Here is a 23554-nt window from a genome sequence, read left to right as displayed (position 1 = left end):
TGAAATTAACTGGTTTTTGGAATGTAAACAAAAACTGATTTTTTATCTGCACTGTATCTTAAACAAATCAAAAGGCTTAAATTTAACTAAAGTTAAATTATTAACTAAAAATTAGTTTTCAGATTTTGAAGAGTTACGGTTGTTTTTTTCCTCCCAGATAAGAACCAGTAGCTGTGATTTTAGAAAAACAAGGATACTTGCCACTATTTGGTCCTCAGATGCAGTTGATACACTACTGTCATCAAAGTAGTACCATTTTCCATCATCTTTATTTTTTGCAAAAGCAGTGTCTAAGACCCAAAATAAACACATTAACTACAAACTTTGGCAATTAAGCAGAATAAATATATAATGCATCCAAGCTGACCCCCATGAAACATATGACTTTTGAATCTTATTACAGCTAATATAAACTTACTAACAATAACTATATAATTGCTATTAGATTAATTAATACTTCCAACCAGCCCTTTTCTTTTTCACTATGTTGACCCAAGTATTCTAGACTTAGGTATTTTTCACCCCATAACAGCAAGAAAACCCGGTGCCAAATCAGCTTTCAACTTTTCAAAAGTATTTATAAAGGAAAGGGCAGTCAGCCACAATAAAGGTTTTCAGAGGCTTTTATCCACCTCTTCATTTCTCTCTTCCCTTATAACGAGAGGCATAATTGCATATAAAAACTCAGTACAGGAAGGTAAAATGAAGTATTACTACAGTACCACAGAAAGCACCTGTCATGCTTTTTGGAAGATAAGTATGTCTTTTTCATGACAGACTCAGCCATACAAAGTGCAAAACATTATTCTCAAAAGCTCATCTCAAATAGATATTTGAATTCAACTACTGTATATACTTCAAGTTATAGAATTAAATGACATTTTAAAATTGCCCTTTGGCCATTTAAAAAAAAAACCCACAGCTGATTAATAAAAGTCAATTGTAGTGCTAATAAACAGTCAAAAGAAAACACAAACAGAAAGTTACTATGTAAAATGATGGTGGTTAAAATTAACTTACAATGCCCTCCTCCCATTCCTCCGTAGTGGTTGGACACAGCAATCAAATTATAGCGGCAAGGCCCTGCATTTGGATTAATAAGGAACTCTGACATATCCAAGTCACTGTTTAAAGAAAAGCTCATATTACGTTAATGTTTTTTCTAACTTGTGACTGACACTCCCTCCCCTCACATGCTTTATGAAATGGACTTATGGACACACGTATGCATAACTCAAAGATTCTTTGGACTAATTATCTCATGTAACCTATCAATCTTAATGTCATAATCCGCTGAATCTGAATATCTTATTCTGGCGTGTGTATCATTCTTGTATGTAAAGTTAGATATATGGATTATAGAATGGTTTTAAAAGTGCAAATGCAAGCCATCAAGAGTGTTTCCCTCAAAGTCTGGTTACCTGTAAACAGGCCCTTTTGTCCTTTAAATCTTAGCAATGGTTAGCCCTAGGAAGTCATGTGACCTCTCTAACTGGAAGGGGCTGGCCTAGTAATTTTTCATGTAACAGTGGAATGTAGAAACAGAATTCCCACCCAAACTGGAATCTATAAAATAATGGGAAGCTAGTGGTCTGTCTTTGGCTGGTGTGGCACACCCAGGAAGATAACTGAAGACCCCAGGGAAAAGGGGACTTCTCTGATTTGGAGGCTTAGCTGGAATAATCAGTAATACGTTTGAGTGTATGTTAGAATTAGCTAAGTATTTTTTGTTATTTTAAATTTGTAATCTACTTTGCTCTGCCTGTTCTCACTTACACAGTACAAATCACCAATGGTAAATTAGACACCACTCTCTACAGAAAACCCACCGACTCATACAGTTACCTACATGCCTTCAGCTCCCATCCAGAACACACCATATGATCCATCATCTATAGCCAAGCCTTTCAATACAAGCACATCTGTTCTAATCCCACTGACAGAGACCAGAAACTTCAGGATCTCTACAAAGCATTTATAAACCTCAATTACCCACCCGGAGAAATAAAAAAACAAATTGAAAGAGCCAGACGAATACCCAGAAACCATCTACTTCAAGACAGACCCAAGAAAACCAACAATAAAACACCACTTGACATCACCTATAGCCCCCAACTTAAACCCGTCCAACACATTATCAATAAACTACAGCCTATACTGGAACAAGAGGCTCTGGGAGACAGACCCATAGTCTCCTGGGCTATGTCTAGACTGCAGGCTTCTTTCGAAAGAGGCTCTTTCGAAAGCATCTTTCGAAAGAGCCTCTTTCAAAAGATCGCGTATAGACTGCAGGCGGATCTTTCGAAAGAGAAATCCGCTTTTTCGAAAGAGAGCACCCAGCGAGTCTGGATGCTCTCTTTCGAAGACGGCCTCTTTACATTGAAGAACGCCTTCTTTCGAAAGAGGAACTTTCGAAGGAAGGCGTTCTTCCTCGTGAAACGAGGTTTACCGCCATCGAAAGAAAAGCCGCGTTCTTTCGAAATAATTTCGAAAGAACGCAGCTTGAATCTGGACGCAGGGGAAGTTTTTTCGGGAAAAGGCTACTTTTCCCAAAAAAAACCCTGAGTCTGGACACGGCCCTATAGACAACCACCTAACCTCAAGATGATTCTTACCAACAAACCATCTTGTTAGTCTTTAAAAGTACTATGTAGTCCTGTTTTTGTTCTCACTTACACTAATACCAACCCTGGAACTTTCCCTTGCAACAAACCCCATTGCCAGCTTTGTCCACATATTCACTCTGCTGATACCATTACTGGACCTAACCAATTGAGTTATAAGATCAAGAACACATATTCCTGCTCATCCAGAAATATAATTTATGCTATCATGTGCCGACAGTGTCCGTCTGCTGTGTACACTGGACAAACGTCTCAGACACTTCGCCAAAGAATCAATGCACACAAAACAGGTATCACACAGTACCACAAAGAAAAAACAGTTTCTTGCCATTTCAACCAGAAAGGGCATTGTCTCAACAACTTGATTACCTGCATCCTGCTTCAAAGACATTTTAACACCAGACTTGAAAGAGAAACCTCTGAACTGCCATTCATGCTTAAATTTGACACTTTACACCTGGGTTTCAACAAAGATGCTAATTACCGTACCCACTACAAAGATAGCTTCCCCAATTATCACCTCTAATATCATTAGCTCATAGACATTAACCTCCTCCCCCATCCCCCCCTCTGTTCTGAAATTTGATTTATCCTTTTTATATGTGTTCACTTTTTTTGAATGTATCCCTTTGGTATATATGGTCATGCCAATTTTCTTCCACTATTTGATCTGAGGAAGTGGATCTGGCCCACGAAAGCTCATCACCTAATAAACCATCTTGTTAGTCTTTAAAGTGCTGCATAGTCCTGTGTTTTGTTCTTACTTACAACCACTTCAATCCTACTGCTTGTACCTAATAAAATCACTTTTATTTACTATCAAGGCCAGTGTAAATAATTGCTACCTGGGGGGGAGCAATAAGTATGTACATCCTCCTTTCATTGTTAAAGCGGACTTACCTAAATAATTCATTTGGGGTTCTGATCCCATCTGGGAGTGGTATCCCTGGAGGCTGAGCCCAAAACTGTATTTTCCTTAGACCTGAAGGCTACGTCTACACTGCCCAGTCTTGCGCAAGAACATATGCAAATGAGGCATGGCAATGAATATCGCTGGGGCTTTTTTGCATACCTAAAAAGCCGCCATTTTTGCGCAAGGGGCAAAGAAGGAGCCTTGCAAGAAGGAGCAGTCTACAGTGCTCCTTTCTGTGCAAAACCCCCTCTTGTGCAAGAGCTGTACATTTTCAGGCAGAACGGCTCTTGTGCAAGAGGAAGTTTTTGTGCAAAAAGGAGCAATGTAAACTGCTCCTTCTTGCACAAAAGCCCCTTGCGCAAAAATGGCGGCTCTTTAAGTATGCAAAAAAGCCCCGGCGATATTCATTGCCGTGCCTCATTTGCATATGTTCTTGCACAAGACTGGGCAGTGTAGATGTAGCCGAAGAGTTTCAGTGTCTGTACTGCTCTTTGGGGCGTGGGGATCGCAGCTCTGTGCCTTGGCTGGGGGAGACCAGATGAGCTGGTCCAGCAGGACAGGGTGGTGAGAAGCCCCAGAGAGCAAGAAGGTGTGTGTCAGTAGATTTGTTACCACTCCAGGAAGCACCCCCAACGGGTCTTCTGTGACTGCACTCCATCACACAACTGTTAACAACTGAGTGCTGTCTTCAGGCCATTATATTTTGAAAAGTATCCTACAGGAGCTAGCTAGTGACACAAACCCTCGTGCACAGGAAAACACAACAGACACAAAAATGTTGGGAATGCACACGGCCTCTCTCTCGTCTACAACAACAAGAATGGGCTGAGAGGCTGTACATACACACCTCTCCCCTTCTCTATTCTTAAATTTAAATAAAAAACATTTAAACCAAAGTTAGGTTCAAACAAACACTTAATAACTTCTACTCTGTCCAACTGCCTGTATCTTAAATATTAACTTGTAGCAGTGAAAGTTAAAGACCTCCTTCCAGAGTCCATAGTCAATGCCACACAATTATTTTTCACAGCTATCAGAACATTTTACTTGTTTCATATTAGTCAGTCTTCCCCACAACTACATTTTATAGGTCTTTTTTTCAAGAGCGCTGCTTTCCCCTCCTGTAATATTGACTTGATTGGTAAATTTTGCAAATTAAGCATGGACCCATACAATATAACTGTAAAATAAAATAGATGTTTTAATTAATCTCTAAATGCTAGACATGTTAGAAATGTGAAGGCTAAAATTTAAACATTTCAATTCAAAAGTTTTTCTTACTTTATTGGAAAATCAACCAGTGTATCCAGTTTGTCCCTCATATATCTGCTGTAAGAAAAGCGCTTTAGATGTACTACCAGTACTGGGGGCAGTGACCACAAATCTAACTTTTTGGTTGCTTGCTGGTGTTCTTTACAGGTTGGACAATACCTAAAAGAAAGAGAGTCACTTTAGACATGAAGAGTGCAGGTGTTGAAGTGTATCACTAATAAGAAAGATAAACCAGGCCAGGCACTGAATGTGTGTATAGGCTTACAGACGTTCAAATACTTTATCTTCAGTGTACTGTTTAATGGGCTGAATCAAAAAGATAACTCCCTTCAAATTAAAGTGAGCTATGGATGCTTAGCCTCTTCCAAGACTAATTTTCAACATATGAAATATAAACTTAAAGGAAAAAATGTAAAATTGAAAAGATATTTCATTCTGCACTGAGGCATACTGTGTATTTCTGAACTCAAGAGATGCCAAAACAATATGGAAAATCTCAGCAAGCTGTTAGCAAATTTAACACAATCAAACTATGACTGAATAAGGATTTAGATTGACTCTCTCACCCTGACAGAACTGACCTTGTGAACACTGGTCCTACACTTGATAAATAATGCTCTTCTTTTGATATACTTTTGTGTGTGTGTGTGTGTATATGCGCGCGCGTGCGTGCGTAATCTCCCTGCTACTCCAAAGCATCTGAGGAAGTGGTTTTTACCCACAAAAGTTTATGCCCAAGTAAATCTGTTAGTCTGCAAGGTGCCACAGGACTCCTTGTTGTTTTTGCAGATACAAACTGACACCTACCCCGTGAGACTTGGAAAGAAAAAGATTACTTACCAGTAATTGTGGTTCTTCAATTGTCACTTTTTCCATTCACACATGGAACATGGTCCTACCCCACTGCCACTGAGCTTAGAGCATTCGAGAAACAGAGTGACCACTGGGATTACAAAAGCTCTCACTAACAACAGCGAACATTTATGAGAGAGGTAAGAAGAGACTGTGTGTGAAGCCTAGCTGCCTGGGTTCCTTCTCCTGAATTTTGTAAGAGAATACAAATCTAAGGAAATAGGGAAGGTGGGCAGGTAAGATTAAAAAAAATCTTTTCTTTTGAGTGGCCTCTGATTATTTCTATTTGTTGATGTCAATACAGCTATTAGAAAGGCAGGCTGACTTCTAACTAGAAAGGACTGCAGAACTGTCCTCCCAAAGCAAACACTGCACCAAGTGACAAGTTAAGAAAATGGTGCTGCATAAAGAAAACTCCAAGTAAAAGAGATCTGAATATTTCTATGATTGCATCTTGGCTGAGGCAAGTCAATGATGCTGCTTTATCCCTAGAAGTCTGAACTCTAAGACTGCCAGGTGTCGATACCAAAGCCAAACTGCAATTTACTTTTTTTTTAAGATCTTCTGGGTGCCTTTAATACGTATTAAAAATACAAGCCTTCTTAAATAAAAGTAAGTGTACCAACTTCCCAACCAAAAAAGGGAAAGAGAAAAAACTCAAAACCACCAGATTGGTTCTAATTGGAAATGACTTTTATATCTTTTGGAGAGCAATGTAAAAAGAAAGTTCAGGTGTCTTCTTAGATATCTTAGTTTTAGCCAATTAAAAACCTAAAATCTCTGTTAACATCTAGGATACAAGCATCTATTTTTCCCTTTTAAGAATGAAATTTTGAAAAGAAATCCAGGATATTACATGACCTGGATTAGATGGAACCTGCCCCCCTTTTTACAGAAAAGCATCTTGGATGAACAATGACCTTGACAACTTTGTGTCTCTAGAATATGACAAAATAAGAATCAATCAAAGTCTGCAAGTTACTCAACCTTCTTGAAATTATAATTTTGATTAAGAAAACAGTCTATAGTGACTAATGGAATAAAGTAGACTCTCTCAAAGCTTCTAAAGGCTTAACTATGTTAAGATTTAAGTTGAGATCTCCCATTAGGACACTTTTTCCATGTAGTGGGATGTCTGAAAACTTTACAACAGTCCCGTGCTACCCAACATGCTAGCCACTAGCCACATTTGGCCAGTTGAGTGTGTCTTGTTCACTAGAGCAGTAGCCACTGTAGTGGCTACTGCTTCAGAACTGGTTGGACACCACAGCAATAGTCAATGGGAGTGTGTTCTGTTGAAATGCTAGATTTTAGTTTAACTTTGCATTTAATGAAGAGAAAAAGAAACTTCAGCTATATTAAATAGTCTATAATAGATTAAGCACAGCACTGTATGGGGGGCTGCACTAATCTGCTGTCCCTGAGAAACCCTTTTCCATTTCTAGGTGTAACAATTCAATGCGATTTTTTCCTGGATTGCTACAAGATACTCTGGACCCTTTCAGTCATCAGTGTCTTGTGATCTAAACTGCAAGATGAAGTGACTCCAAACTGGGAAAGTATTAAATAAAGATGTATGATGATCAATCCAGGAGATCCACATACAAGTGCTTTCTGAGATCTGCCCTGACAGCACTGACTAGTTTGCGTTCACGTGGAAACAGCAACAAAGCTCTAGTAGATCAATCGAGACTATCCCAGCACTAAGATTCAGATAACGCAGCACTGACTTTTTGTTGTCAGAGCAGTTCTGAAACTTGACTTAGGGTATGTCTACACTACAGTGTTATTTTGAAATAGTAAATTCAAAATAAGCTATTTGGAAATAATGCGTCTACACTCAAAATGCATTTCGAAATAGAGCATCCACACTGAGTGGACGCTGAATTGCATTTAAGGCCGGCCGGAACCAGGTCTGGCAGGGCATCAGGTCAGGAGTTACTTTGTGTGGTTCCTGCCTGAGGCTATCTGAGGCCTGTGCTTAAAGGGATCCCCCCGGACAGCCCATTCTCAGCTTTTCCTGCTTGCTTCCCTACCTTGATGAAGGACAGCAAAGCATTTTGTCTCTGTGTGTTCTGGTTTCCCTCACTCGGGACACTACAGCATTCTGCAACATGGAGCCAGAGCTGCCCCAGGGCACCCTGGTGCTTCTCGTGGTTGCATTGCTGTGAGCCTGGCTGCACTTTCTGCAGGCTGCCTTCTGGGGCAGAAGGGGGGGGTCTATCGGGGAGGCTGTCAATATGCAGGAGGCTCTGCAGGAGAGCTTCCACCCTGAGGAGCACTAAGAGCCTCCCTGGTCTGCCCCACTGGGGGCTTGTGCCTCATTCTTCTCTCACGTCCTTCTACTTACCCCTCCCTAACTCCCTTTCCTGATGTCAAATAAAATACATGTATTTTCATGAACACAAACTCTTTATTTAACAAAACTGGTGGGGTGGGGAGGGGGCGAAATGAAACTCTGGTGAGACTGGGGAAAGGAGGTGGTAGAGGGGAGAAGAGAGGGTGGAAGAGGGGAGGGGGAAACCTGGAAGGAGGGAGCTGGAAGGGGGAAGGGAAAGCTCAGGGTTGGGGGTCTCGCCAGACCAACTTGATTTTCATGAGAACCTGCTCCTGGGTTCACATGTGGCCTTTGGTGGCCAGGCTAGCAGCTATCCTGCCATAGACGGCCACGTTCCTCTGTCTAGTGTGGAGATCATGGACATTGGGGGCATCCCCCCAAAACTGAATAAGGTCCATGATGTCCACCCTGGACCAGGAAGACGCCCGCCTTCTCCGGGCCCTGGTAGGCTCCTGGGAGCTGACAGACTGCTCCTGGGGAGCAGTGGAGGGCTGGCTGCCAGTGGCTTGCTGGCTCATGTTTTGGGGCCATCGGGTCAGGTGCTCTGGGCTGGCAGGCTTGGAGCTGGCACAGGCACTGTGGCCAGAGTCAAACCCTTTAAGGGCTCCGGGGAGGGAGGGAGGAAGTGGAGTGTTCTTGGTTGAGGTTAGAGTGGCCACCAGGGCACCCTGGGAAGGCTGGAGGCTCCCTATTTCGAAATACGTGTCTATACAGCACTTATTTTGAAATAGCTATTTCGAATTTGGAGTTATTCCTCGTGGAATGAGTTTTACCAAATTCGAAAAAAGTGCGCTGCTTATTTGGCTGTATAGATGCTGGTAAAGTTATGTCGAAATAACGGCTGTTATTTCGAAATAACTTTGCTGTGTAGACATACCTTTAGAGATTTGTTCCAACTTAAGCCAGATGAAGCTGAGGATCACAGCACTAAAAACTTATTTTCCCCATTTTGGATTGCTTGAAGTCCAATGAAAATCTACACTTGTCTCTATGTAGCACCAGGTCATACCTCGACCAAAGGACTGTTCCCAGGATCTGACATTTATGTCTTTTCCATTATGAGAAAGTCCTAAAATAGAGAGGGCCTATACTTCTTGGTTTGAGCCTTACAGGCTGAGCAACAAATTGGAGAATGGCCTTACATGTGGCAGGTGATGCAGCAATTATGTATACTCAATTCCAGGAAAGTGGAGGTCAAATACACTGTTTAAAAATGTTTTTTTTCTCCACTTTGGATCTTCTAAATTGGGCAGGATTCTCTAGAATAGAGTCTGCCTGGGGATTCAAACTGCACAATGAAACTATACCCGAACACAATCCAGACTAAAACAAAGAGCTAACTAATGGAAGACCTGGGAGGGAGGAGGTGAAAGAAAAGTTCTCTGGTTACAGAGTAAAGCTAGCTACAGAAATGAAGAATGAAATTAGGATGGTTGGCCAACTGCAGAGCCCCTTGAACATCTGGTGCTGTGAAGAGGCTCTCGTGAGATTCCAATGGAAACTGCTTGTAGAAGACCAACAGTTTATTATATATAGGTTGGTTTGAAAATTCAAAAACACTACAACTTATACATTCACCTGGCACATTTAAAAAGTCCAGTGGGTCTATAATCTATCAGTTCCAGAAACATTGCTAAGAAGTATAATCTCTCATACCAGTGGAAAGTGAATCAAAATCAATCTCAGCTAGACCCATACTCATTCTAGTTACTTCATAAAAATCTTTAAATAATTGTTCTCAATATTTTTCACAATGCAGAGCAGCATCTTCTCCTATTCATGAGAGCATGGACTGTATTCCTTCCCATATGCAATCACATAACATCCCAGTATCAATTAGAACAACTGCTTACATAGTGAAGAAAATATTTAGTGTATCTTTAGCTGTGTTTTCATGCAGTTGAGCAGATGGAAATAAGGACTGCAAGCTCCACGTGACCAATCTGCAGCTCACTAGTAAGTGCTCGATGGTCTACTACAGTTTGAAACATACTGTCTACAGAACTAGTCAGGAAATCAAATTTCATTTTTGCTCTTACCATGGATCTTCAACACCTAGTTTCTCCTTTGTTGTAAATAGCTCAATGCAATCTTTTAATTTCACAAAGGGCTTTTTGGGAGGCTTATATTCCACACTTTCATGTTTTTCAAAATCCTAAAGAGAAGTATTTCTTGAGTTAAGAGAACAAATGAAACAAAATTCATTTTAGTGATATCATCTTACTATGAACAGTAACTACATGCTCCTAAATATGGAAAACTGCTCAGAATGTGTTCAAATATAATTAAGATTCACAATTTTAGTAAGCCTCAGATCACCTAAATTGGTAGATAAGGGTAGGGGTTTTTTTACATTTCTTTTATGGTAAAGTATTAAGTTTATTACGAACTGTAGTATAACTCTCTACTCTTTTCTTAAAATATTTCTGGAAATCTACACTTCACATAAATAGTGCATTAAACTATATATTTGATTGCTAAATGTTCAACATAAAATAAATAGCTTACCTCTGCTGCATTATCATCAAAGTATCTTTTTTTCATTTCGGGATCCCAATCCAAAGCAAGAAAGGATCTTTCTAAGAAGGAAAACACATGTTCCCCTCAAAAATACATGTTTTATTATCGGAAAGCATATGCTTAATTTGTTCAAACTACTAATCATAATAAACCAAAATAATTGTTTGGTATAATCCAAAATTTGGTTTCATTAAAATGTATGAAAGTTGCGTGTTTCTAAAAAATCAATAGCGTGAGTGCCATGATCAACAATGTTCTTTGGCTTCAACACAAATTATTTGGGGCATGTCTACACTACCACCCTAGTTCGAACTAGGGTGGTAATGTAGGCAACCGGAGTTGCAAATGAAGCCCGGGATTTGAATTTCCTGGGCTTCATTTGCATAAAGCCGGGCGCCGCCATTTTTAAATGTCCGCTAGTGCGGACTCTGTGCCGCGTGGCTACATGCGGCACGGACTAGGTAGTTTCACGAGGAGTAATGGTAGTTCAGACTAGGAAGCCTAGTCCGAACTACCTAGTCCGTGCCGTGTGTAGCCGCGCGGCACGGAGTCTGCACTAGCGGACATTTAAAAATGGCGGCGCCCGGCTTTATGCAAAAGAAGCCCGGGAAATTCAAATCCCGGGCTTCATTTGCAACTCCAGTTGCCTACATTACCACCCTAGTTCGAACTAGGGTGGTAGTGTAGACATACCCATACATATTTTCCTGAAGACAGACTACAGGTTGCATCTCTCTAGTCCGGCACCCTTGGGACCTGAGCAGTGCCAAACCAGAGATTTTGCCAAACTACAGGCGGTCAATATTGTCTAGTAGCATTACCAACACTTCTACTGCTATTATAACACTGAGAGCCAGGACTGGTGGCTGTAAACAAACTTTATGGGACCATAGGAAACTTGGCCACACTCATGGTAAGTACACATCCAAATAACTAAAATCATGCTGGACCATGGATGTTGCTGGACCTGAGAGTACTGAACTAGAGAGGTTCAACGCGTATAAGCACACATATACATATATGTATGCACTGGCAAGAAAACACAAACAGCCTACTCACATACGGTACAACCGTTCAAAGAAAGTGGTACCAGAAACACAAACAGCATCGTGATCACATTTAAAGAACTCGATCCCCCAATGACTTACCATCAAGCCTAAGTTGCCTATCATCAAATCTAATATGTCTGGTATCATCTTTGATATAGTTGATGTCAGTACTGCCTAAATTATTGAATTGGAATGTAAACAATCGTTTTTTGTGTCCCGTGAGCAGTTGTCCTTTGCAAGTTTCCTCAGTGCATATTCCATTTTCAGAATCATTGTCTCCTCCAACTGAGTCTTCTGATTGGCTGTTTTCATTCTCAGAAGGAAGTTCCTGATCCTGGCTGGATTCATCATCTTGTTCATCTGTCTCCATTTCACCTAACAAAATAGGGAGCAATTCAATAAGTCTGACAACGCATTCTGTTTATGCAGCATTTTAAGGTGCTTCATTTTCCCTCCTAGTACACTTTTTAATTGTTGTTAAAATTAGGAGAACCAGCAAGATTTAGACTGAAGAGTAAGATGTTTATTATACTCCACAGGACTTTTGGGCCTTTTCCATTTTCTGTTAAGTACCTCATTTGGTCTCCTACCACTTATGCCACAACTGAAGATAGTTTCTTAGAAACTGGAAAGAACCCCATCCTCATCCATTGCCATCTTCAATTTTATTGTAATGTTTTGCCATTCAGTCAGTGTTCTCATACACTACTCTTTTTCCTTTCCTCATACTTTCAGCATATAAATTGAAATGTTCGCATAAATACTCTCTAGATATTTGTGACAAATAAATAGTTTCTTTTTTTGATGTCTGTGAGTATGTTAAGATTCCAACTGGCAAAAGGAAACCTGACAACACATTTTAAGAGTTTAATTCCTAACCAACAATCACTGCCACTCTAATTATGCTAAATTCCTTGCAATCACTGTTTATTGAACCAGTAGCTTTAAAAGTTAGAAGAAAAACAACATCCTGCTAAATTCAGTAAATTTGAAGCCTAAATTACCTACACCATCCAAAAAAAAAAAGTTTAAATGTCAACGCTTTTAAGCCTCAGAATCACCAATTTTAAAACATAAATCTAATCTGGTGGTCTAGTAGCAATGTGATGTCTTGATCCCTGGAGAGTCAAATCTGGCTGAGTGAGAACTGGATGTACTGCAATAAACACTCCTCACATCAGTTTTTAACACTTCCTTTGGCTTAAGTTTGCAAGAAATGACACAGGCTCGGGGGAGGAGATTCATTTGGCCATTTTTGGGTGCAAAGAAGGTTGCAACAATGTTGTGATTGTGTGGATGAGGGTTAGAATAAAGAGGAAAAAGGGCAATTACAGTAATTGGAGCAGAAAGGTATTATGCTGAACTCATATTAAACTAGTGTAACTATTCAAGCCTTACTTGGCGATCCTTCTTCATGTATTCCATTTGGGCCATTCCCATTAATACCATGGTCCTTACAGCAGTGTAGGGATCCTTCAGTGTCTTCACTTTCAGTACATGTTTTTACATAACGGCTAAAATAAACAATGAAAAATAATGCATGTATACTAATGGGTTTGCTTACAATGAATATATGCATGTAAAATATAAGAGCACTGAAAATACATACAGTAAACTTCTGATAATCCGGCACCTTTAGGTTCTAGGGGGTGCCAGATTATCAGATATGCCGGACTATCGGAAGGGTGGCTATGAGAGGTCTGGGGTGGAGTGGGGGGGGGGGGGAATGCACCCCTCGGTGCTGCAGGACCAACCCGGCAGCACCCTAGCTGCTCTGCCCCCGGCTTCCCCGAGTCAGCCGTCGGTCAGTTTCAGCAGCGGCTGAATCAGGGAAGCTGGGGACAGAGTAGCTCCAATTGTCTGGCTGCCCGGAGCACTTCCGGGTTCCAGATGGTGCCGGACCATCAGGAGTGCCGGACCACTGGAGTTGTACTGTAGTTATTATAATTGCTCTTACAATGGACTGTATTCCTGCAGTGCAGTAAATGAAAAAAGTTAACTCATCAATTGCTGCAACAAATTGTTTCCACAGAATCTTTCTTCTTGCCTTTTTTCTGAAATTATTTTATTTTGTGTGATCTCCTTTGCTCTATATTAGTTTCTGTTTTATTTGGCATCCAAGCTACACTTGTATACATAACTGGTCAAATTTAGAAAATTTATTCTGCAAGTAATACAAGGACATGTCTACAAGAGAAAGTTATACCAGTATAAGGTAAGATGTGAATTTAAAACAGATGTAATTATACCAAAAGAAGAGTGCACTCATAAGCAGAAGCTGACTCAATAAAACGTATCACCTCATTCACCTATCATATAACCCCTTTGTGGGCATTCATATTTCAAAATAATAGTATCCAAGGGAAGAGCTATATCAGTTAACTATTCTGGTTCAATAGGCAAAACCTTCCTATTTAGACAAGTCCTAGCTACAATGATTAAACGAAACCAACACCCTTCCCTCCTATTATCAACACCCCTCTCTTCATAAAACCAACCAACCCACCCAAGCCCCTCTCCCTTCCCTTCTCCTTCTTCTGATGACACATCATTTTGGATGATGTAAATTCTGTCAAAAATCAAAGTAAAATAATTGCCTCCAAAAGTCTAATCAAAGTTCCTTAGCAATGCATATAAAAAAACAATCCATCTACAAACTCTGATTATTACTGTTGTTCATATTACAATTTTTCCCCCACATAATATTCTTACCACATTCTCAACAGCAGAAGGTTATACAGTTTATCTTCAGTATTGTTTCTAGGCACTGTTATAAGAAAAGGTTGACCAAAAAGCGAAGAACCACTATGGTGGCTGTAACTGGTGTGTCTATACTTTTCTCTTAGACAAACAGGAATTACGACTTGCTCAGTATCCTCTGTTCTGTTGAGAGCGATTTCAAATCTTAAAAAAAGAAAAGCAGGAAAGAAAAAGGTCATCTAGAAGAATCTTGACAGAAAATCAATACAGGCAGTCCCCGGGTTACGTACAAGATAGGGACTGTAGGTTTGTTCTTAAGTTGAATTTGTATGCAAGTCGGAACTGGTACATATTGTAGGGGAAACTCTAGCCAAACATTTCTCCAGAGCTCAGTTTTATTCTCCCACACCTCACTTCCCTCAGTCCTTTATTCTCAAGCTGAGGTGTCTGCTGAGAAAAGCCGCTCCGCGTCTCCCTGGTCTGCTGGGGGGGGGGGGGGGGGGTGCTAGCTTCATGTCTCCCTGGTCTGCTGGGGGGAAGCAGCTAGTGCGGGGTTGCCTCACCCCATTTGTAAGTAGGGATCCAATGTAAGTCGGATCCATGTAACCCGGGGACTGCCTGTACTTCTGTTTATTGCATGTTTCTTCTATGCAATTAATTTATTTAGATGAAGCTAAATCCAATTCTACACAAATTTTTACTTAATATGAAAGTATTTCTTGACAAACAGAATATTATTTGAACTTACACATAGATGTCATCACGTTCCATAATACTACTCAAATTTTCATCCATAGCAAATATTCTGTGGAACCTATGATTGTATATATCAGTAACTATCATCTAAAAGGAAACAAAAAATTAAGATACTCTTAAATTGGTTTTAAAACACTGAAAATCATTAACATTGGGCTATGTATAAATGATTACCTCAGCAAAATCTTACCTTATCTGCAGCAACACCAGACAAAGTTGACAGTGCTGTGCAAAGGTCCAATATATTCCCAATTTTTGGAACAACTACTTTGTACTAAAAAAACAAAATATGATAATTTGTCACTCTTAAAGGACAGAAGCCTCCTGAGAAAAGTTGTCATATGTCCACACCCTTAGTGTGTATCTTTAAATTTGCTTATCAGATAGTTGACTGGTTGCTTACATCCCTAAGTGAAATGTATTTAAATTCAGGATAATAATTTTCCAAAACACCTGCATCCCATTTTCAAAAGTGACTCATGCATAGTCTGCACAATGTTAGCTAAATCTAACTCTCCTTGCCTTGACCTATTTATGCATGAGTCTACCCTCAAATTTGTCTCTGGCAAACATAAGCAGCCCATTATGGTGACACAGTGACATCTCGCTGCACAGCCGAAAACAGCTATACTGGATCAGACCAAACATCCATCCGGCCCAGTATCCTCTCTTGCAACAGTGGCCAATGCCAGATGTCCCAGAGGAAATGAACAAAGCAGGTAATCAGGTGATCCATACCATCTCTTTTTCCCCACTTTTTGGCAAACAGAATTTACATAAGAACATAACATAAGAACAGCCATACTGGGTCAGACCAAAGGTCCATCTAGCCCAGTAGCCTGTCTGCCAACAGTGGCCAGTACCAGGTGCCCCAGAAGGGGTGGACCGAAGACAATGATCAAGCGATTTGTCTCCTGCCATCCTTCTCCAGCCTCTGACACCATTTTATCCCCTGGCTAATAACCTTTTATGGATCTAACCTCCATGAAATTATCTAGCTTCTCTTTAAACTCTGTTATGGTCCTAGTCTTCACAGCCTCCTCTGGCAAGGACTTCCACAGGTTGACTACACGCTGTGTGAAGAAGAACTTTCTTTTATTAGTTTTAAACCTGCTACCCATTAATTTCATTTGGTGTCCTCTAGTTCTTCTATTATGGGAAAACCATTAATGTTAGTTGACCTACTAAGGTCAATGCAGAGTGAGAGCAAACACTGCATGACTTAAGCCAACTAACAGCAGCTGTTCAACAATGCCCTAATTCCCTGCAACAGTGATTGTTCTGATGACAATTGTCAATGTCACTGCCCCAGAGGTGTCACACCAGAAAACAGCTCTCTTTATAACTCCTGTGTATTTCTGAAATGCCTTTCCTGATTGCCACCACAACAAGCACACCTAGCAGCTCTTCCTTGCGTACATCTGCCCAACTGATGACATCATCTCCATGTACCAGATATGCTCATTTCCAGAGAGACAAGAGATACTAGATCTCCTGATCCTGTGAGAAGAAGAGGCTGTGCAAGCACAGCTACAGAGCAGTTAAACAAACTTGGACATCCACAAGAAGATTGCACAGGGGATACAGGAGAAGGGGACGAAAGGGACCAGTAACAGTGCTGCATGAAAGCAAAGGAACTACGGCAGGCATAAAGCAAGGCCAGGTAAGCTAACAATAAATCTGGTGCTGAGCCACAAACTTTACCCCTTTACAAAAAAGCTGCATGAGACCCTCACCAGCACCCCACGGACACTGTTGATACCTAGGAGAAGACTGGACAGAGATTGCTGCTGTGAACAAGATGACAAGAACTACCCAGTGAGGGTGTGCCACAAGCCAACACGTGTTCAAGACTCAATCACAGCCTACACAGTCCCAACAATCATGAACCCAATGAACAGGAAGGAATCTTGTATTTTTCCTTACAATTTCTAAATGCAAAGAGGTGCCCAGTCCAACTTTTAATAAGACACAGGTACACTATTTTCTATCACTATAAATGTAACTATCTTCTCTGTCACTCAGCTGAGTAACTTCTCCTTCTCTTCCTCTCCGAGTAACTTGCCTCCTTTCTACCTCAATCACAGCTCAGTCCCTTTCTACTTTAACCGCTCTTACATATCTTCTAACATCTTTCTCACAACGGTCTATGTGCTTTCTTCCAAGTCTCTCCTTACGCATGTAATTCCTTCTTGAGCTTGTTAAAAGACGATGTTTTCCACATTCAAATATTTTATGAATATCCTTAGGTGGTGACTACAAAATATTTGTTGACTAATACTGGAAAGTTGGTGGCACAGTTTATATGTTAAATAAAAATAAAAATCTGTATGAACATCTCATTTTACTTGTGAGTTGTATTCCACTCCACCAAACTTTTGATACTTGTCATTTTAGACTCACATTCCTGGGGCAAGGACTTTTCTTTATGTTTGCACTGTAAGTAGTTTGACAATACTAGAAAGGAACTCTCAATAATAATAAAGAGCACAACATGGATAAAGTTAGGAAATCTTTACAACAGCATAGTACACTTTAACCTTTTTATTCCGGAACCCTGGGAAACAGGATTTGGCGGATTAAAGATTTTATTGGTCCAGTGAAGGAGTGAGGGGGATGCAGGAAGGGCACTTACCTTACACAACGCATCCCCTGCTGTTGCCAAGCACCGTCCCTTGCCACTATGTGAAAGGTAGGGAAAAGCCTCCAGCAGAGCACATTGCTGCTTTGCTGTTCACCTAGCTGGGGGTGGGAAGGGATAGTGACATTGTACAGAGCCACTTCTGCCTCCGCCTACCAGGGTCTGTTACCATGGGTGTTCCCCAATTAGGGACACCGGAAAGTTGAAGGTTACAGTATTGTAAAATAAATTATCAATATCTTCCTTGAAAATGACTAGAGTTAAAGTAAAATGTATCCTTTACAAAGTTTCCTCATTAATTTGTAACCTTTGAGATGAACATTTAAAAAAAAAAAAAAAAAAAAAAAAAAAAAAAAGCAGCAGCATACCATCCTAACAAATCTGTCAGATTTAATGCTTGTTCTTTCAAGTATTAAAAACATGAAGACAGGAAAAAACTTTACATAAAATGTGGTGTTAAACAACAATATTTCTTACCTGCATAGGTTTATTAAGTGGATCCATTCTAACTAAATATACTTCCAAAGTGCGTTCCTTTCTCATAGGTAATGGAAGTGTCAAGTAACAAAAGGGATCAAAGGTTACAGAAATCTTAGCACATTTAGGGCAAACTAGAGTGGATTTAAAAAGACCATGAAATATATCTACAATGATGGAATCATTTCTTTTTAAATGGTTCTCCCAGGCTTCCTCAGCAACCACCTACAATTAAAATAGAATTTGGGTTATAGCAAAAAAGTAGTAATGAAATGCACACAAATAGATATATATACATACTGTATATACATACACAAATACATACGCTAATGATACAAGTAGCTGATATGAAACTATCGACTACATGGGTTAAATGCACAAAGAAGTCTGACCCCAACAACCACACAAGAGCTGACTATAGCAGTGGCACCTGAATAGTTAAGAGGCCTGTATGAGTTACACACTTGTTAGGATGGAAACTCAGAAGACAGCTCCTATGCATGTTTGAGCTATTCCATGTGGATGAGTAACTGGATAAAAATTACATTTAAGACAAAAGTCTCCATGTGCAGTAGCCTGTGGCCAGTGTGTAGAATGATGCTCTACAGACAAACAACTTAGGAGTGTGGCGTTTTCCAATTAGGAGTATAGTTGAGAGAGGCAGAACTCAGGAACTGATGAAAGTAGGAGATTGCAAGACCAAATGCGTGACTTATGTATAGCCTTGATGCTCTATGTGCACTCTCTTTTCAAAATAATTAGGAATTGTGCTTCTTGGTACAGTAAAACCTATGTCTTGAGTCTTGGTACAGTAAAACCTGTGCTATCCGTAACTAGGGTTGCCAGGTGTCCAGTTTTGAACTGGACAGTCAGTCCAGTATTTGAGCTTTCTGTTTGGGAAACAAATTGAGAAAATATAAATGTCCGGTATTTTCTAAATAAGATGTAATGTAGATTGTGATTTAATGTCAAGTGTGTACAGTATTATGTTGAAACCATCTGACAACCCTATCCGGAACTTAAGCCTCCAGAAAACTGTAGAAATTGGTAAATTTCTGATGCCGGGAGGGGAGGGAGGGGGGAGAAGAAAGAAACTGGCCTTTTAAGTGCTGGGCCGGTCCTCAGATGAGCGTGCAGCATGTACCTGAGGGAGGGGTGAACGGCAGCTAGAAGCAAGCATCTTGGCTCCCCCCGCAGCTCCTGGCACCCCCGGCAGGCCAGCCTCCCTCCTCCTCCGGGGCAGGCCGCCCCCTCCATCTCTGCCCTCTTACCCCCGAGTTTACACCCCATCCCCCCACCAGGCTGCTTCCCCCCCAGCAGGCCACATCCTGGCTCCCTTGCTCCTCCTCAGTTAACCAGAATTTTTAGGTTACCAGCACGCCCTAATCCCCGAGCGTGCTGGATAACACAGGTTTTACTGTATCACTAAATGCACTTTCACTGAAAAGATAACCCACGAAGCAGCCCCACAAAATGTTAATGCTTGATAAAGGGGCAACAATATATTACAACCTACTAAAGTATTAAGTAATGAACTAAAACAAAAGAAAATCAATAGTAGGAACATTACCTTATCTGGCCTCCCCTCTGCATCCTTTAATTGAATATAAGGCTTTTTCCTAATCCGATTCAAATCCTCATGTAAACCATCTAAGAGAAAAGCTAGAAGTTCTTGACAGTCTTGTTGCTGATATCCAGAAAACTGAGGTGCAAATCGTCCCACTTGTGTCTGTAGAGGACATATGAGAATTTTCAATATGGGAAAATTTACCATTTGGTTTTGTGTAAACAAATAAAAAAGCAACGGGCTACTGTTGTGACACGATATGTAGACAGTAGTACTTGCATCTGGTACCTCGTGTTTTCAGGAATGGCTGCCACCCAGTGGCTATAACAAGGAATATTACCTAGCTGAACATGCTTGAATAGGAGCTATGGGAGGAACTCCTGGAAAGGAAGGACGTTTATATAGTTAAACACAATGGCACTCAGGAGGTCTGAGTTCTATTCTCAACTGTACTACAGACTATTATTCTTTGGACTAGTCACTTAACATCTCTCTGAGGGTATGTCTACACTACAGCATTATTCTGAAATGACACGTCTACACACAAAATGCATTTCGAAATAGCGTTTCTCTATTTTGAAATAGCACATCCACACTGAGTGGACCCTGAATCACATTTAAGGCCGGCCAGAACCAGGTCTGGCAGGGCATCAGGTCAGGAGTCACTTTGTGTGGCTGCTGCCTGAGGCTGAGGCCTATGCTTAAAGGGACACCCCCCAGACAGCCCATTCTCAGCTTTCCCTGCTTGCTTGCCTCATTCAATGAGGGACAGCAAAGTATTTTGTCTCTGTGTACTCTGGTTGCCCTCACTCAGGACACCACAGCACTCTGCAACATGGAGCCAGCGCTTCCCCGGGGCACTCTGGTGCTTCTCGTGGATGCATTGCTGCGAGCCTGGCTGCACTTTCTGCAGGCTGCCATCCAGGAGGTCCATAGGAGGGCGGTCAGTATGCAGGAGGCCCTGCGGGAGAGCTTCCATCCTGAGGAGCACTAAGAGCCTCCCTGGTCTGCCCCACTGAGGGCTTGTGCCTCATTCCTCCCTCACGTCCTTCTGCTTACCCCTCCCTAACTCCCTTTCCTGATGTCTAATAAAATACATGTATTTTCATGAACACAAACTTTCTTTGTTTAACAAAACTGGTGGGGTGGGAAGGGGGCAAAATGAAACTCTGGTTAGACTGGGGAAAGGAGGTGGTAGAGGAGAGAAGAGAGGGTGGGAAACGGGAGGGGGAAACCTGGAAGGAGGGAGCTGAAAGGGGGAAGCAAGGGGAAGAAGGGGGAGGGAAAGTTCAGGGCTCAGAGTCTCGCCAGACCAATTTGATTTTCATGAGAATCTGCTCCTGGGTTTGCATGTGACCTTTGGAGGCCAGGCTGGCAGCTATCCTGCCACAGACGGCCACGTTCCTCTGTCTAGTGCGGAGATCATGGACATTGGGGGCATCTCCCCCAAAACTGAATAAGGTCCATGATGTCGACCCTGGACCAGGAAGGCGCCCGCCTTCTCCGGGCCCTGGTAGGCTCCTGGGAGCTGGCAGACTGCTCCTGGGGAACGGTGGAAGGCTGGCTCCCAGTGGCTTGCTGGCTCATATTTTGGGGGCACTGGGCCAGGGGCAGTGACTCCTGGTTCTGGGATGGCAGGTTTGGAGCTGGCACAGGCACTGTGGCCAGTGTAAACCCCTTTAAGGGCTCCAGGGAACAGGGAGGGAGAGGAGTGTGCTTGGTTGAGGCTGGAGTGGCCTCCAGGGCACCCTGCGAAGGCTAGAGGCCTCCTATTTAGATATAAGTTTCTACACAGCACTTATTTCGAAATAGCTATTTCGAATTTGGTGTTATTCCTCATGGAATGAGGTTTACCAAATTCGAAATAAGCACTCCACTATTTTGATTTAATTTCGAAATAGCAGTTCGGCTGTGTAGACGCTGGTAAAGTTATTTCGAAATAACAGCTGTTATTTCGAGATAACTTTGTTGCGTAGACATACCCGGAGACTCAACGTCCCGATCTGGAAAGGGGTGCACTATAAGGATAAATTCTGAAATGTTTAAAAGCTTCAGAGGCATAGCCAAGTTAGTCTGTAACTGGAAAAACTTAAAAATGAATAGTCTATCACATCTTTGTGAGGCAGACAGATACTGTATGGTAGTAAACAATATAACATAAAATGGGAATACAGGCTGCTATGTCAGTAGAAGAGAAGTAGATTACAACTCTTCAAACTGGCTGAATGAGGAAGAATGGTCTCTGATATTTCTTTCAGAAATAATTTGAGCCTGGCAAACAAATGCTAAATGAGGAACGCTTGAGCCACAACGCAACCCCAAAAGTAGGAAAGTGGGGTATGGCAAGGGAAGGTCATATCCATAATGGAAGGAGGAAATAAGATGATGCAATGATTCAGTACCTCCTCCCCTCAATCTCTGTCGGCAAGGCACTAATGAAGCTTGGCCACAGTTTAATGCTTCTATTCCTGGGTAAACATTATTTGCTTTCTGGGTGGTGAAAGGGCCCTACAATGCAGACCTACTACTGCTGAGGATAGTAATCACCAGTATGTGGGAGGTAATCTAGTGAAGTATAAATGGGGGAAAAACCCTCTCTCAATCCCCCACTAATGTAAACAGAATAGAAAATACTATAATTTAGAGATATATGTAAGAGACAAAAAACATTGTTAGAGGAGAATAAGGTAAAAATATTAATGAAAGGAAAAATATGGAAGCGGAAAAATATACAGAACAGAAGTAACTGACTAGAAGGCAATCGGGATTAACAACAATTAAAAACATTAGCATGTTTATTAACAATAATCAAAATCTAATGAAAATCTGAGATATAATAATACAGTATCAAATAAAGAGGAAATTACAGCATAGTATAATGAATCAGCTGTGTCATTTAAAATACTATAAAGAGGTCACATTAATTTTTAAAGATTAGCATAATACAGGAAATACACCAAAAATGGTTTTAAGTTTCCAAATTATTAAAATAGAGAAGAGAAAAAGTCTTTTTCTTGTAAAAGAGTCCAGAAAAATAAGGGCATATTAAATTCAAGATAAATAGTCCTCAAATTAATCAAGGGAAAGATGTGACACTACAGAAATGAAGCTAGAGTATATTCAGAATTAAAATAAATAATGAATACAAATTACAACAAAAAGAATAACTAGGGTGTTTTCAGTATTTTGTTTAAGAAATTAAGTAGTTAACTGAAAAATTGTTATAATGTATACAGAGCTGTTGTAGCTATGTTGGTCCCAGATTATTAGAGAGACCAGTCAAGTCAGATAATATTGGACTAACTTGCGTTCATAAGAAGGAGAACTTTCAAAACTTGGTTTTCACCAAGAGAATTTGGTCCAAAAGAAGATATTACCACACACACTTTCTTGCTCTATATTATTATGAGGCACTGAACTGAACAGACTGCTAGCTCATTTTCAAAACCCAATTTTTAAAATTATTTGTTACAGATTTTATAAGTTGTATATACTTACGTTGTGAAAACAAATTCACCGTATACACTGAAAGTCAAATTATAATTTCAGTAGCACCAACCTTAAATGCTCTCGGTGTGACATAGCTGTATTTTCCTGACCACATTTGCTTGATGAGGTCTGCATAAGATTTTGCTATTTCACCTCGCATTCCTAAAGGATTGTCAAAATTCAGCTCGTCCTGATATTTGTCATTTAGGAAATATTCTGTTAGTGGAGGGGTGTTGCTCAGACACTGTGAATGGAAATATTAAATACTTTAAAAAATACTCAGTCTTCGTTAAAGTAGCCATTTTTCTGCAAGTTGAATATAATAAATATTGTATTGTTAATAAATGAATTATAAT

The 23554-nt window shown here is 40.7% G+C and overlaps 1 protein-coding gene across 10 annotated transcripts in view; it reads right to left on the bottom strand.

Moving 5' to 3' along the window:
• The window catches only part of USP15 (ubiquitin specific peptidase 15), a 136686-nt gene that overhangs the window by 5777 nt on the left and 107355 nt on the right, over positions 1-23554 (bottom strand). For 8 of the 10 annotated variants that reach the window (XM_075930758.1, XM_075930764.1, XM_075930768.1 and 5 more), the window contains 13 exons: positions 23269-23442; positions 19713-19871; positions 18143-18367; positions 15215-15298; positions 15017-15111; positions 14281-14472; positions 12967-13082; positions 11668-11943; positions 10508-10578; positions 10039-10154; positions 4819-4968; positions 1021-1124; positions 202-290 (listed from right to left, as the gene is read on the bottom strand). In XM_075930758.1, coding sequence (XP_075786873.1) covers positions 202-290; positions 1021-1124; positions 4819-4968; positions 10039-10154; positions 10508-10578; positions 11668-11943; positions 12967-13082; positions 14281-14472; positions 15017-15111; positions 15215-15298; positions 18143-18367; positions 19713-19871; positions 23269-23442 — 1851 coding nt within the window. Of the gene's footprint in view, positions 1-201; positions 291-1020; positions 1125-4818; positions 4969-10038; positions 10171-10507; positions 10579-11667; positions 11944-12966; positions 13083-14280; positions 14473-15016; positions 15112-15214; positions 15299-18142; positions 18368-19712; positions 19872-23268; positions 23443-23554 lie in introns of those variants that run through there. The other 2 variants (XR_012904392.1, XR_012904399.1) reach the window with 2 other exon arrangements.

Source organism: Pelodiscus sinensis, chromosome 1 (genome assembly GCF_049634645.1).
Source record: "Pelodiscus sinensis isolate JC-2024 chromosome 1, ASM4963464v1, whole genome shotgun sequence".
Lineage (NCBI taxonomy): Eukaryota > Metazoa > Chordata > Testudines > Trionychidae > Pelodiscus > Pelodiscus sinensis.
This window is presented reverse-complemented; position numbering and strand designations above follow the sequence as displayed.